This window comes from Ciona robusta, chromosome 12, assembly GCF_009617815.1.
Source record: "Ciona robusta chromosome 12, ASM961781v2".
Lineage (NCBI taxonomy): Eukaryota > Metazoa > Chordata > Ascidiacea > Phlebobranchia > Cionidae > Ciona > Ciona robusta.
The window spans coordinates 343,929-357,991 of NC_143246.1; the positions used below are offsets into that span (position 1 = coordinate 343,929).

Here is a 14,063-nt window from a genome sequence, read left to right on the forward strand (position 1 = left end):
TTTATGTTTTGTGTATTTGTGCATCTTATACACGTGGCAGCGGCAAAATGGTTACACTCTTATCAAGATCAGGGGTATGGTTCGAGGCTTGACGCTGCTACCATTGTGGGCATATATGTATCTTTGGGCAAGACATTTAACAACAATTGCTCCAACTTAGTCAACTTGTAAGCGGGCTCGAGGTGTATGGAACAGAACACCTGTGTTATAACAACTGTCGTTGCCCCGCCATGCGAGGATAAATAAGTTACATACGTGGTACATTGTAAGCGGACACGAGGTGTATGAAACAGAACACCTGTGTTATAACAACTGTCGTTGCCCCGCCATGCGAGGATAAATAAGTTACATACGTGGTACATTGTAAGCGGACACGAGGTGTATGAAACAGAACACCTGTGTTATAACAACTGTCGTTGCCCCGCCAAGCGAGGATAAATAAGTTACATACGTGGTAACCCGTGAGCGGGCACGAGGTGTATGAAACAGAACACCTGTGTTATAACGACTGTCGTTGCCCCGCCATGCAAGGATAAATAAGTTACATACTTGGTAACTTGTAAGAGGGTACGAGGTGTATGAAACCAATGTATATATAATACATTGATGAAACGGGACACTTGTGTTATAACGACTGTTGCCCAACTATTCCTGTCCGTTTATACCGTAGATAGGTTTTTCCCACAAACCGACATTCTAAAATCTCGCCCACGCTTTCGCTGCGCACGCTGTTCTTTGTCTACTGTGACGTCATTATCGCGGCGTCAGCTGTTTTGTTGATAATTTCGATTGTTTTGTAACTAAAGCTGCGGTGCAAAGGTCGGTACTGTAGTTCTGATTTGTTCTGAAAAATTGCTTGCAAGCAATAATATGAATAGATTTAGCTTATAAGGTTACAATATACGTAACATATATATATTAGTATATGCTTATTATTGCTTGTTGTCAGGTTTAAATGTGTTTAGTAAAAGTTAAAAAAGAACATTATTCGAAACTTGGTTCTATGTATTATAACGAAATGTAAATATTATGTCGTATTCTTATTTTGTAAACAATATTGTCTCCAAGTTTTAGGTGTTGTGGATACTAGGATAAACTTACGAATGAAATAAGTTAAGGGTCATGTATATTCACGAGTGGGGTTGCGAGGAAGTAAAAGTTTGGTTGAAATCTGAGGGTTTTGAAAAATATTCTGAGTTGTTGTGTGAGAAGCATGAGGTGGATGGAGACGTTTTGTTGTCGTTGACTGAAAAAGTAAGTTTCTGGTGGCCAGGCTACTATGGGTAATGAAGTATGTCTATTATCCAGTATAAAACATATAGTAGAGGCTGTGGTCTGTTGGTATAGGTGTCTTCCGTCTTGTTTTATAGATTTAAATCTCGGGTGACATTGTTAAAATGTAGTTAAACATAGGAAACCTCATTGATTAATGTGGTGAATGCAATATACTTTGGCTCTGCTTGTTTGTATAGACACCTAACAGCAGGGTAAAATCTGGGGTGACATTGTTAAAATACAGTTACACTCATAGTTGTCAAACATAGGGAACCTCATTGATTAATGTGGTGAATGCAATATACTTTGGCTCTGCTTGTTTGTATGGACACCTAACAGCAGGGTAAAATCTGTTTTAGGTGTAAAACTGGAGGCTAAAACATAATTATGATGTCACCCTTTGTTAAAAGAAGTTTTACCCTAACTGTTTTAACGACTTTTGTTTTGCTGCTAATTCTCTTCATTGTTTTGATTAATTTGATCTTCCCTATCGGTAATTGTAAAGATAATAGAAGTTCAATATATTAATGTTTGTAACACTTTTAATAAATTCTATATATTTATGTGTACAACAAGTTTTATATATATATGTTTACACCACAGGATCTCCGGAATCCTCCTTTGCAATTCAAGAAGTTAAGCGACATAAAGAAATTGTGGCGATGTTTGAAACTTTTGCAACAAAAAAGTAAAATTGAGCGTCGTGTATTAAATGGTGGGTTTGTGATGTCATAATTCATACGTTATTGAAGAAAATAGTAATTTATTAACAGCCCAGCTGTTTGCGACAGCGGTTAGCGACTTAGCGTGTCTACCTTTAGCCCAGAAGATACAATGCTGTTATTGGGTTTGAGACACTTAAACATAAATGAAGTCGTCCGCCCTTTTAGATCGCACACCAAGAAATTGCCAAATTTGTTGCAATATTTTAAATATTTATATCAAGTAAATTAATGGTGAAGTAAGCACGTTTCAGAACAAACAAGTGGTTGTAACTACATGGTGCACGAGAGTATAACCTTCCCATGTTGTAACTCCAAGTTAAAGAAATAAATAAGAAGTTCTTTACATTTAATATCACAAACAAAGAATTCCCAACTATAGGAGTCGTAAACCTTCAAACACCAGGATGTAGTTGGCATGCCAACCACTACTTGCCACATAGCAAGGTTATAACTCCTGAGGTGCAAGGATAAATAAACTATTTTGATTTTTCTTGAATAAACAATATTGTTCTCTCCACAGGAGTGTCTCACCACAAGAGGAGCCAGATATACACAACAACCACCAACAACAACCATCATAGCGACGATGGTAGGGGTTCAAGTTACGACGAGACGGATCATTCTTCGTACATTGATAGCGACATAGAGGTCTCTATGAGGTCACGGGGCAAAGATGTCGCCTTCTTACCAGAACTCAATAAATTGTTTGTAAGTTTATGAGTTGTTATACGAGTATATATACCGTACATACTGTATACGTTATATTCATTCTACTTGGTTATATTCAACTTACAGTTTGTAAATTTCATTTTTTGTGGTTGTTTAACTTGTTATGCTGGCTGTTTTCTTGCTTGTAAAAACTCTTTTAGAATCTGAGATTGGTATTTATAAATTTTTTTTTTTTTTAAAGCAAATTTATTACGTTTTATTTTATAGTGGTTGTTAACTTGTTATATTAGATATTTCTTCCTTGAGGAAACTCCTTCAAAAAATTGAGATTAGTATTTCATAAATTGTTTGTTTCTTACATGACATAAAGCTATAACGAGAACGTTTTAAAGATATGGCTGATTCTATGTAAATGTGGTTTGACTGTTTTATGAATTCCTTTGAAATTTATTTTTATATAAAGATTTAACTTTAAGACACTCAATTTTGTAAAGTGAAAGCATGGTGATTGAATTGGCTGTAGATCTGTTGTAATATTATATGTGGTTCTACTGATGCTTCTTACTATTGTTAAGAATCTGATATAGGATGTCATTGTTTATTGTTATGAAAGTGAATATCTTCATGTGAGGTGGTATACCGCAAGTGTTGGTATTATCAATGCAAAACATAAACAAACAAGTTACTGAATGTTGATATCAGGGCACTTTCATACAAAGTAAAATCTATACTTGATAATATTCATTCATTCACCCTGTAATTTTATATAATGAGTGTACATTTTTTACTTTTTTATCATTTTATTTAATATGGATGAGGTCTTACATCGTTATAGTAAGGTTCAAACCATAGTTTGTACAATACCCCAACCATGCATTTATAGCATCATTATTTAATGTTTATTAACAGCAAAACAAAATGGCGAATTTTTGCCCAAAACATGAATATTTATCTGTTGATTTACTTCATAATTTATCATTATTTGTAAGAAATAACATTATGACATCATAATCATATATTTTATCTTTATTGGCCGAGTTTTTGGGGTAATGGACCAACTCTGGCCTAAATCTCCTTACCCATACAGAATACAGAATAGAAATCACTGGATATTAAAATAAAAATCTAAACCTAGCGTTAAATAATAGACACACCATTTCACCAGGTAAGCTTCTTATACGCGACCTTTGTGTCGTGGGTCACCGCATACATGATGGTTCTCGTGCATGAGCGAGTACCCGACAAACAGAAGTACCCCCCTCTCCCCGACATTTTCCTCGATAACGTCCCGTTGATCCCGTACGCTTTCCAACTTGCCGAGTTATGCGGGCTCTCTCTTGCCATCGTGTGGCTGTTCATTCTGTTCTTCCATAAACACAGGTTCGTTGGCGAATGTAACTTGTTTATCCTTGCGTGGCAACAAAACCTACACAAGCATTCAGTTTTAACTTGTTTTAAATTTTGAAAAACTTTTCATATACAAGATTTTCTGGTTAACTTGCATAAGTTTAACCGAGAGGTCACCTATATTTATAATGTCAGTTTAGGTGTATGCCAAAATCAATACCAACTCACTATTCATTATGGTGTAAACCCCTATATTGGGCGTTGTGGCCCTTATTCCTCTACTGACTCATATCCCCCATTTACTAATATCCATTTAACCCCCTAAATAACCCCCCCCCACAGAATGATCCTTCTGCGTCGTTTCTTCAGCATCGCAAGCTCCGTTTTCCTCCTAAGGTCCGTCACCATCATTGTGACATCACTGTCGGTACCGGGGCAACATTTACAATGTTCAGGTTTGTGGGTTGTTTTGTGTTGTTTGGGATCGTTGGGTGGATTATGAAAATTTCTTCCTAACCCTCATAAACCATGATGCTCTCACTGTAGTGTGATGTCATATATGTTTAAATACCAAGGACCCATTTCCTTCACCCATGCAGAGTAAACTATGTGTATGCATGGTACATTCTGTAGTGTTTGATAATTGAATATTATATATAATTATTATCAATCAAACATCATGACATTTTATTCCATTCACAGCGATGTATCACTCAGCATGGCAGCGGTTCGTGCGCGCGACTGAAATTGTAGCTGGGTTCGGTATGACACTCACTGGTGTACATACTTGTGGTGATTATATGTTTAGTGGTCACACAGCGTATTTAACTTTGTTCAATCATCTTATTACTGAATGTAAGTTTGTGTTGGTTTATAATATATGTGTCAAACCATAGGAGCCAATTTATACGCTGCTGGATTGCAAGTCATGCAGGCTCGCCCTAGGAATTTTGCATAAGTTGCAACTTTCATCAACCCCTGGTTCCCAAATTGTAAAAGATATTTATTTCTATTATTTTCCTACGAAAATACAAAGCTATGTTTAGTCAATGTTTTATTGCCATTGGTTAAAACCTCCGAGATTTGATTAAACTAACCCCACCGGTGGTTTACATTGGTGCCAAACTATATCATATTTCATCACTATTTTAGGTAAAATGCTCCTGACTGTACCTTGTTAAAATAATTGTTTAGTTATAAACATAGGGGGAGGCAGGGATAGTTAGACACACAATCCTGTAAAACAAATCTAACTTATTGGTTGTAATGTTTACTGATTAATGCGGTGCTAGAAATTCCGGGTTGGTCTGCCCACCCTGCCACCCCAGGTTTAATTATAGATTGTTGCATTCATGGCAGAATATCTGGGTTTGTGTTGATGTGTCATTGTGACCAACAAACCTATGAATAATTATCATTATGACATCATAATACAACATTATATATGATTTGCAATTACAATATTTTATTATAATACACAACAATGGTCAATTCTTATACACCACAGTTTATGATATTTTGCAACAGCTGTTATCGAGATTATAAATATAATAATCCTAATAAGTAAAAACAACATAAGTAATATCCTGTATGTATCACGCAACTCGTGGCTTTTATTAATATTCACTTGCTGTCTTTGAATTCTATCATTGTGTTTTATTATTACGTAACAAAAGAATAATAGTGATTATTATTACATCACAGACACCCCAAGTAAATATTATCGTCTTCATACATTTTCCTGGGTTCTTAATTTGTTTGGAATATTCTTTGTGCTTGCTGCTCATGAACATTATTCCATTGACGTGTAAGTTGTAATGTTAATCTAAAACTATACATATATTTGTTATACAGTAGGGTGGGGAAAATGGGACACCTTTTCATTCTATTTTCTTGCTTCATTTGGTAGTAACAAAGAACATTCAAAGTATTATAAAACTGTATCCTCACGACTCCCATAGCCCGTGGTTAATTGTTTAAAACACGATCAGGATATTTGGATATTATGTGTTTAAACTAAAGCCATAAATATATATATTATATATTTCAATTATTTAATCCCATTGCTTTAACTATGAGTGGTACCAGCATGGTACATTGGTTAGCGTCCTTGCATTCAACAGAGGATATTGTGTTGATGTTCGTCGCTGCCACCATCGTGGCGTGTGTGTCCTTGGGCAAGCTGCTTTATGGCAACTAGTGGTCACTTTTAATCACCTATAAAATTACATACATGATAACTCTTAAAGCAGGCAGTATGAACAAACAAAACACCCAGGTTATAACGACTGTTGTTGTCCGCCATGCGAGGATAAGTAATTCACATACGTGGTAACTAGTAAGCGGGCATGAGGTCTATGAAACAGAACACCCGTGTTATAACGGCTGTCATTGGCCCGCCATGCGAGGATAAATAAGTTACATACATGGTAACTCGTAAGCAGGCACGCGAGGTGTATGAAACAGAACATCCGTGTTATAACGAATGGCTTTTGCGTTGCAATCATTTATTCAAACATGACAACCACATATGTTCAATACTTTGCAGAGTGATTGCTTTCTACATAACATCGAGGATATTCTTATATTACCACATGCTCGCCAACACAAGGTGTTATTGGTACAGTAAACGTGTAAAGGTAATCTATATGTAGTTACATAGTTATGTAATGGCAACCATGGATAAGTCACTGGGGCTAAACTGCTTATAATTAGTTATGCAGATATGTTGGGTCATTGCATGGATGCTGTTTTAAACAACTGTTGTTTTGCTGCGTATTCCCTTCTCTTCGTGTTTAAATTAATCTTACCCTACGAAATAGATAAATCGACTAAAATAGCTGCGATAATTTCTGGCAATCTGGCCCTGATCTGGTGCTCATGAAGTTGGATGATGCTCGTAATAAAATAACAGTCAAGTTCCATGTAATATGTAAAAAGCAAAATCGAATCAAACAATGGTTTACTACAAGAAATATATATTTCCCCTAAAATGACATCATCAATCTCTCTTTTAAATGAAACAGAAAAAAAGTGTTTATAATAACTGATATTTTCAGATTTGGTTTCCATTGCTTTCATACTTTGAATGCAACGTACCCGGGAAGATTCCTAATGAATATTGTTGGCCTGTTACAAGGTCGGATGTTAAAAGGTGGATTCAACCTTTGTATAAAAAGAACAAGTGAAACAACCATGGTGTAATTACATGCATTGATTTAGATTAATTTCGAAGAATTTTCTTCGATATTGGTAACTGCTGTTTAAATAGTACAACAGGCTTAAGTAAGACTTTGAATTGTGATGATATTTCACAGGTTGCGGCCTACACATGTTTTGTACGAGTTTTTGACCTATTTTAGTAAAAACTGTTTGATTGCGTAATACTCAAAATTGTGGGTGTTTGTATATAATATGATTTTCTGTTAACTCTGCCACCAGGCAAAATGCAAAAGAATCTTTTTCAGTTCATCTGGTACAAAAGCATTAATTTTATCTCAATGCGAAACTTTTATTTAGTAAGATCTATCAGGGAACATGACGCTAAGTATTAAATATCACTAAAATAAATATCAATATAAAGTTTATACCAAATGTGGCGAAAAACTATTGCATTTTATAATACGTTGTAATCACAGTTACAACTACAGTATAAGACCAAGCATATGTTTTGTAACTTGGTGGAAAGAAACCGCTTATTTTTAATTTTTATTTGCCTTATAATCATTGAGATTGTCTGTGTTGAAAGATTATTCTGTAAATTGCAACAAATAAGAAAAGGTCGTGTTAAAACACAAACAGCATACCAAACATTTGGATAAAGAGCAAACAATATACCACCATGTTAATTGATTATTTGCAGTGTTTCACTTTTCCTTTAAAACCATTACACTGCTTATGCTTTACACTAAACATGGCAACACTGTAAATTGATAATGTCCTATTTGTCATCACATGGTTTCTACATTACAGGGAAAAATATAATATTAAATTTGTTTTCAGTATAATACTTGTAATTTAATTCAGTGTTAAGTGATTATGTTTTGTGTTTGCAATAAATGTAAGGATAAACTCGTTTGTTGCTATTGTGGTTGAACGACTTGCATGCAGAGAATACGGGGTTCAAGACCCGACGCTGCCACCATTATGGGCGTGTGCCCGTAGGCAATATATTCCTCAGGAGTTTTCAGTTACAGAAAAACAACCACTCACTAAGTCACATACGTGGTAACCGTAAGCAGTCAAAATGTGTATGAAACAGAACACCCAAGTTATAACGACTGTCGTTGCCGTAACATGCGACCAACGATATCCTTTTAACCTCCCGGTATTAAAATCTATATATGAGCTCAAAAAAACACACGGGTGAGACGCAATGATGTGATTTACATAGCGGAGTAGTTCTGCTTTAATCCATTAACCTCGCGATGTTTCGTTTGTTCGGTATAAAGCCTATTGTTTGATCACGTGTTCAAGTGTGGGGGTGGATCAAAACGGATGTGACGTCATAGAATAGCATTGTGTAGGGATCATAACCGATGCATCTCAGCAGAGGAAATTATTGTTTCATCAGAATAGTGATGTCATATACGAGATATGGTGGGGTGGGGTAAGATGGGACATGTTATGGTTCTCATTGTTCGTACCATTTAGTAGCAAATTAAGGATGGTTAAAGTATTACAAAAATGTATCCTCTAAACTTTAAAGACCATTCTTAAAGTTCGATTAGGAAATATGTGATTTCGACGTAACCATCTTACCCCATTGCACTGTATTATACGCAGCCAAGCAGGTTAAAGATTATGTGACGTCAAAAGGAAATAAATAAACTGTTAAAAGGTAAAAGTCAGAGAAAGAACACAGGAGATACCCAACGGGGATACATATAAGCGGAATTTAAAAATAAAAATGCTAATAATATATTACAACCAATCAAATCGCTTTGTTACACTTCGGTGACAAATCTACTTCTCCTTACCCAACCCCCAACCCCCAACCCCCAACCCCCAACCCCCAACCCCCAACCCCCAACCCCCAACCCTCACCGTTACAAGATATTTGGTTGGTTATAAACGGGGAAGTTGGTTATAAACCAGCACATAATATTCCATATTTCCTGATCATTTGTTAGACAAATAACAACGCTCTTTTAGAGTCGTAAGAATACAAATATATAATTCTTTAAATATCCTTTGTTTTCTACTAACAATGAAAACGAAACATGTCCCATCTTACCCCACCCTGGTTTTGGTTCGAACACAATGATATATACTTTGTCATTTGAAATATCCGCCGCGTAATACGTCATTTAAACAACCGATTCGTATTACGTCTAATATAAAACCAACGCGGAAGGAAACTGTATTTTCTCACGCAGCATAATATACGCGGTACTCAGTATTAAATTCTAAATTCTGTATACCAGCAGTAGGTATATCGCATATTTATACCGTATACACGATAAACAGGTATATTAGTTTGTGGTGTTGCCAAGGCCAAAATGACGGACGTTTTGTTTAAGAAGCAATTAAAGCTTGTTGTTGTAAGTATTTCGTGTCTAGTATTGTTAATGTAATAGTGTGTATCGGAGTTCGTTATATTTTATTTGACGCCCATGTTGTAACTCGACAATGAGCATGAGGTGTATGAATACACCATGTGTGTCTGGTGCATAAGAAGACACCCATGTTATAACTGAGGTGTATGAATACACCATGTGTGTCTGGTGTATAAGAAGGCACCCATGTTGTAACTTGACAGTGAGCATGAGGTGTATGAATACACCATGTGTGTCTGGTGTATAAGAAGGCACCCATGTTGTAACTCGACAGTGAGCATGAGGTGTATGAATACACCATGTGTGTCTGGTGTATAAGAAGACACCCATGTTATAACTCAACAGTGAGCATGAGGTGTATGAATACACCATGTGTGTCTGGTGTATAAGCAGACACCCATGTTATAACTTGACAGTGAGCATGGGGTGTATGAATACACCATGTGTGTCTGGTGTATAAGAAGACACCCATGTTATAACTTGACAGTGAGCATGAGGTGTATGAATTCACCATGTGTGTCTGGTGTATAAGAAGACACCCATGTTATAACTCCACAGTGAGCATGAGGTGTATGAATACACCATGTGTCTGGTGTATAAGAAGACACCCATGTTATAACTTGACAATGAGCATGAGGTGTATGAATACACCATATGTGTCTGGTGTATAAGAAGACATCCATGTTATAACTCCACAGTGAGCATGAGGTGTATGAATACACCATGTGTCTGGTGTATAAGAAGACACCCATGTTATAACTTGACAGTGAGCATGAGGTGTATGAATACACCATGTGTGTCTGGTGTATAAGAAGACACCCATGTTATAACTTGACAGTGAGCATGAGGTGTATGAATACACCATATGTGTCTGGTGTATAAGAAGACACCCATGTTATAACTTGACAGTGAACATTAGGTGTATGAATACACCATATGTGTCTGGTGTATAAGAAGACACCCATGTTATAACTTGACAGTGAGCATGAGGTGTATGAATACACCATGTGTGTCTGGTGTATAAGAAGACATCCATGTTATAACTTGACAGTGAGCATGAGCTACATACAGGCAGCAGCATTACTCCAACTATCAATCGAGTTAATGGCCGCATATTGTGCCATGGTGACATCTGATTGGACACCTGATCGGAAGCACCACCCTCCCCTACCTGACATCATACTTGGTAACGTCACACGACGTAAATGGGGAATGCAGCTGGCAGAATACGTCATAGTTACCACCATTGTCGTAAACTTAGTGAATGTTGCCATGAAACGAAACGGGTAAGATGCAGTGGAAGAGGACTTTGCCTATACAGTTATATTATACCGGTGCCGTCGTACAGTGGTCAGCGCGCCTGGTTATATGGTATATAGGGTACGGGTTTAAAGCTTGACCCTGGTATCATTGTGGGCGTGTGTGTGCCATCGGGCAATACATCCACAAAGTTACATACGTGGTAACTTGTAAGTGGGCACGAGGTGTATGAAACAGAACACCCGTGTTATAACAACTGTTGTTGGCCCGCCATGCGAGGATAAATATTAATTCATGTTCGTTTTTGTATGGTTGAGGGTCCCCCACTTGGACACCCCCTATATGAAGACTAATTATTTGCAGACTTGTAATTCTCCGCCGAGGATTCTACCTTTGCGCCATCGCAGTGCTTTACAAAGCACCCCTAATGCTTTCAACTAATCTTCCTGTCTCCGCAACAGATATGAACTGTCCACGTAAGTTGCAAATTATCATTTAGTAGGGCGGGGTAAATGGGACACCTTTTCATTCTAGTTCCTAGTTCCATTTGGTAGTACACAAAGAACATTCAATTATAAAACCGTATTCTCACGTCTTCTATAGACCGTTGTTAATTGTTTAAAACACGATCAAGGTACTTGGGTAATATGTGCTAAAGGTGTCCTGTCTTCCCCCACTCTACTAAATAAATGTACTGCAGTGTAGCTCACATAAATACACCTAGCGGCTTGATATTTTTTTTTCTTTTTTTAATGGGCTCTTACATTGTCCTATGACCCCACTCATATAGAACTTACTAAACATAAAACAAAACATCACATCCCCAGCTCCAATGTTGACTTTAACACGTCGTGTCGCACCTGCAGTCCGCTACCTTATTGGAGGCGGCATGACCATCAATTCTGTTCATTGTTGTGGGGATTATATATTTAGTGGCCATGTAGCGCACATATCAATGCTTATGCTGGTACTCATACACAGTAAGTAGCCTATACATAAATGTTGGTAACTTGTTTATCCTCGCATGGCGGAGCAACAAAAGTCGTTATAACTCGGGTGTTCTGTTTCAAACACCTCGTGTAAGCTTACGAGTTACCACGTATTTATCTTTAATGTTAAGTATTTCAGTTTCCTGGACGCAACGGAAAGGACAAAATATAAGGTTCAAATTTCTGTGGATAGCGACCGCGCTTTTTACCCGCTTAGTTTCTTATATTTACCCGTAAGCGTGCTCTATAACGATTGTCGTTATGTCGTTACTTCCTTCATTAGTAATTAAAGTTGTGTTATACTTTTACAACATCGAATGTATCTTATTTAAACTGTATATTCCAGACACTCGAAACCGACTGATTCCATTCGTTTCAATATTTGTATCTTTTGTTGGATATCTGGCAATCCTATTAGCGCATGAGCATTACACAGTGGATGTGTGAGTACAATTTGTATCTCATAAAAAACTGTCATTTATTTCCTTAACAACTGCTGCGTTGCTGCTAACTTCCTTCTCATCGTTGTTATTATTCTCGCAGCTTTAAACGAAGAGTTAAAATAATCAATGTTTTGTAACGCATGACCACTCAATTCAGAAACCAAGCCAATTCAATTTATTGCAATTCTAGGTAAAATGTCTCGAAACTACCGGAACAGTAACTTAAAATATTTATCAAGCTTCTGGAACATTGTTCCGGTGAATTACGGTTTTGATACGGTAGGGTGGGGAAAGATGGGACACCTTCTTACTTTATTTTCTCGTCCCATCGAGTAGTGAACAAAGAACATTCAAAGAATTATAAAACTATATTACAACGACTTTAGAATGTTTGGATAATTTGTGCTAAAAGTGTCCCATCTTCCCCCACCCTACTATATAATGCGGTTAATCATATATAGTATAACATAACATCCGAATGAAACGCCGTCATAACCTAACTATGGATGTTATTACAATAAACTTGAATTGTATTCACAGCCTTCTCGCCCTGCTTGTGACGTCACAAACCTATTTCGCGTTCCACGTCATGAACAAGATTGATAATCCTCCGTTAATGAGAAAGGTGGGTACAGTGTACGTATTGAAGGAATGTAACTTATTTATCCTCGCATGATGGGGCAATGACAGTCGTTATAACACGGGTGTTCTGTTTCATACACCTCGTGCCCGCTTACGAGTTACCACGTATGTAACTTAGTGGTGATTGTTTTCTGTATATGGTTTACAATTTAGACGAAAAACGTTTCCGAGCCTCGCACCCAAACCTCGTGACTAGAAGCATACGCGCTAACCACACCAGTTATATATGTGCAAACCTATACTGTTCACGACTACCACAGACCGTTGTTATTTGTTTGAAACACGATCGGGATATTTGGATATTATGTTCTAAATGTGCCCCATCTTTCCCCACCCTACTATATGTGTACAAACCCTATGTTCATCTACCCCAGATTTTGTTTCCTTTCTACGATTACTTTGAAGGCGACAAGTCAATCAACGATGATCTCGATCAAAGTTTATTCGAGTTGGTTAAATTCAAACTAAGGTAAGATGGTTCAATATGGTGTATTGTTGCCAACAGATACAATAGTGGATGTATGTTGTAAAAGAGGGTAATTTGTTTCCCACACAGTAGTAAACAAAGAATGTTTCAAGAATTCAATATTATCATCCTTAGAACAGAGGGTAGTTAATTGTTAAAAACAAGATTCGATAGTATATTATATGATATCATGTGCTAACGGTATCCATCTTACCTCACGGTAATATATATTCTACTATCTTACACCAGAATACCGACTATAGTGACGTAACTATACTTATTATTCAGGTCCCACAAGAAAATAACCTGCTGATGACGTCATTACGCGATTCAAAATTTAAAGAGCTCGTATTGTTTCTGGAATTTAACGTTTGTGACGTAACACCCATACCACAATGGAGAGATTGTTCATATAATGATTGTGATGTAATAAACGAATCAGACTGTAATGTGAAACAAGGCAATATAATCTATGTGTAGCTGATATCATCTATTTTAACGCACGCTTCGCAAGAATTTGAATTTTTTTATTATTACGTCATAGTTATAAACAAAAAGTAGGTTTGCGCCAAAAAATTAGAAACATAGTTTTCTATGACTTTGATCACAACAGGGGATTCTCCATCAGTAAGATGATCTTGTAGCGTACGTAGCAACGAGCGTTAGCAGCGTAGAAACCTGCTTTCTAT

General features: G+C 36.8%; 2 protein-coding genes across 2 annotated transcripts; both read left to right on the plus strand.

The window, feature by feature from the left end:
- Window positions 1-1,037: 1,037 nt before the first annotated feature.
- Window positions 1,038-8,091, plus strand: LOC149726044 (sphingomyelin synthase-related protein 1-like). The gene is made up of 9 exons (XM_089890847.1): window positions 1,038-1,254; window positions 1,879-1,990; window positions 2,521-2,708; window positions 3,835-4,049; window positions 4,359-4,471; window positions 4,719-4,871; window positions 5,721-5,823; window positions 6,565-6,655; window positions 7,076-8,091. Exons 1-9 carry the CDS (start codon window positions 1,123-1,125, stop codon window positions 7,202-7,204), a joined length of 1,236 nt encoding a protein of 411 aa, XP_089746973.1. The 5' UTR covers window positions 1,038-1,122; the 3' UTR covers window positions 7,205-8,091.
- A 1,308-nt stretch (window positions 8,092-9,399) lies between these two features.
- On the plus strand, window positions 9,400-13,833 carry LOC149726045 (sphingomyelin synthase-related 1-like). The gene is made up of 8 exons (XM_089890853.1): window positions 9,400-9,559; window positions 10,646-10,860; window positions 11,198-11,310; window positions 11,662-11,814; window positions 12,170-12,266; window positions 12,807-12,891; window positions 13,283-13,377; window positions 13,663-13,833. Exons 1-8 carry the CDS (start codon window positions 9,518-9,520, stop codon window positions 13,685-13,687), a joined length of 825 nt encoding a protein of 274 aa, XP_089746979.1. The 5' UTR covers window positions 9,400-9,517; the 3' UTR covers window positions 13,688-13,833.
- The last annotated feature ends 230 nt before the right edge of the window (window positions 13,834-14,063 follow it).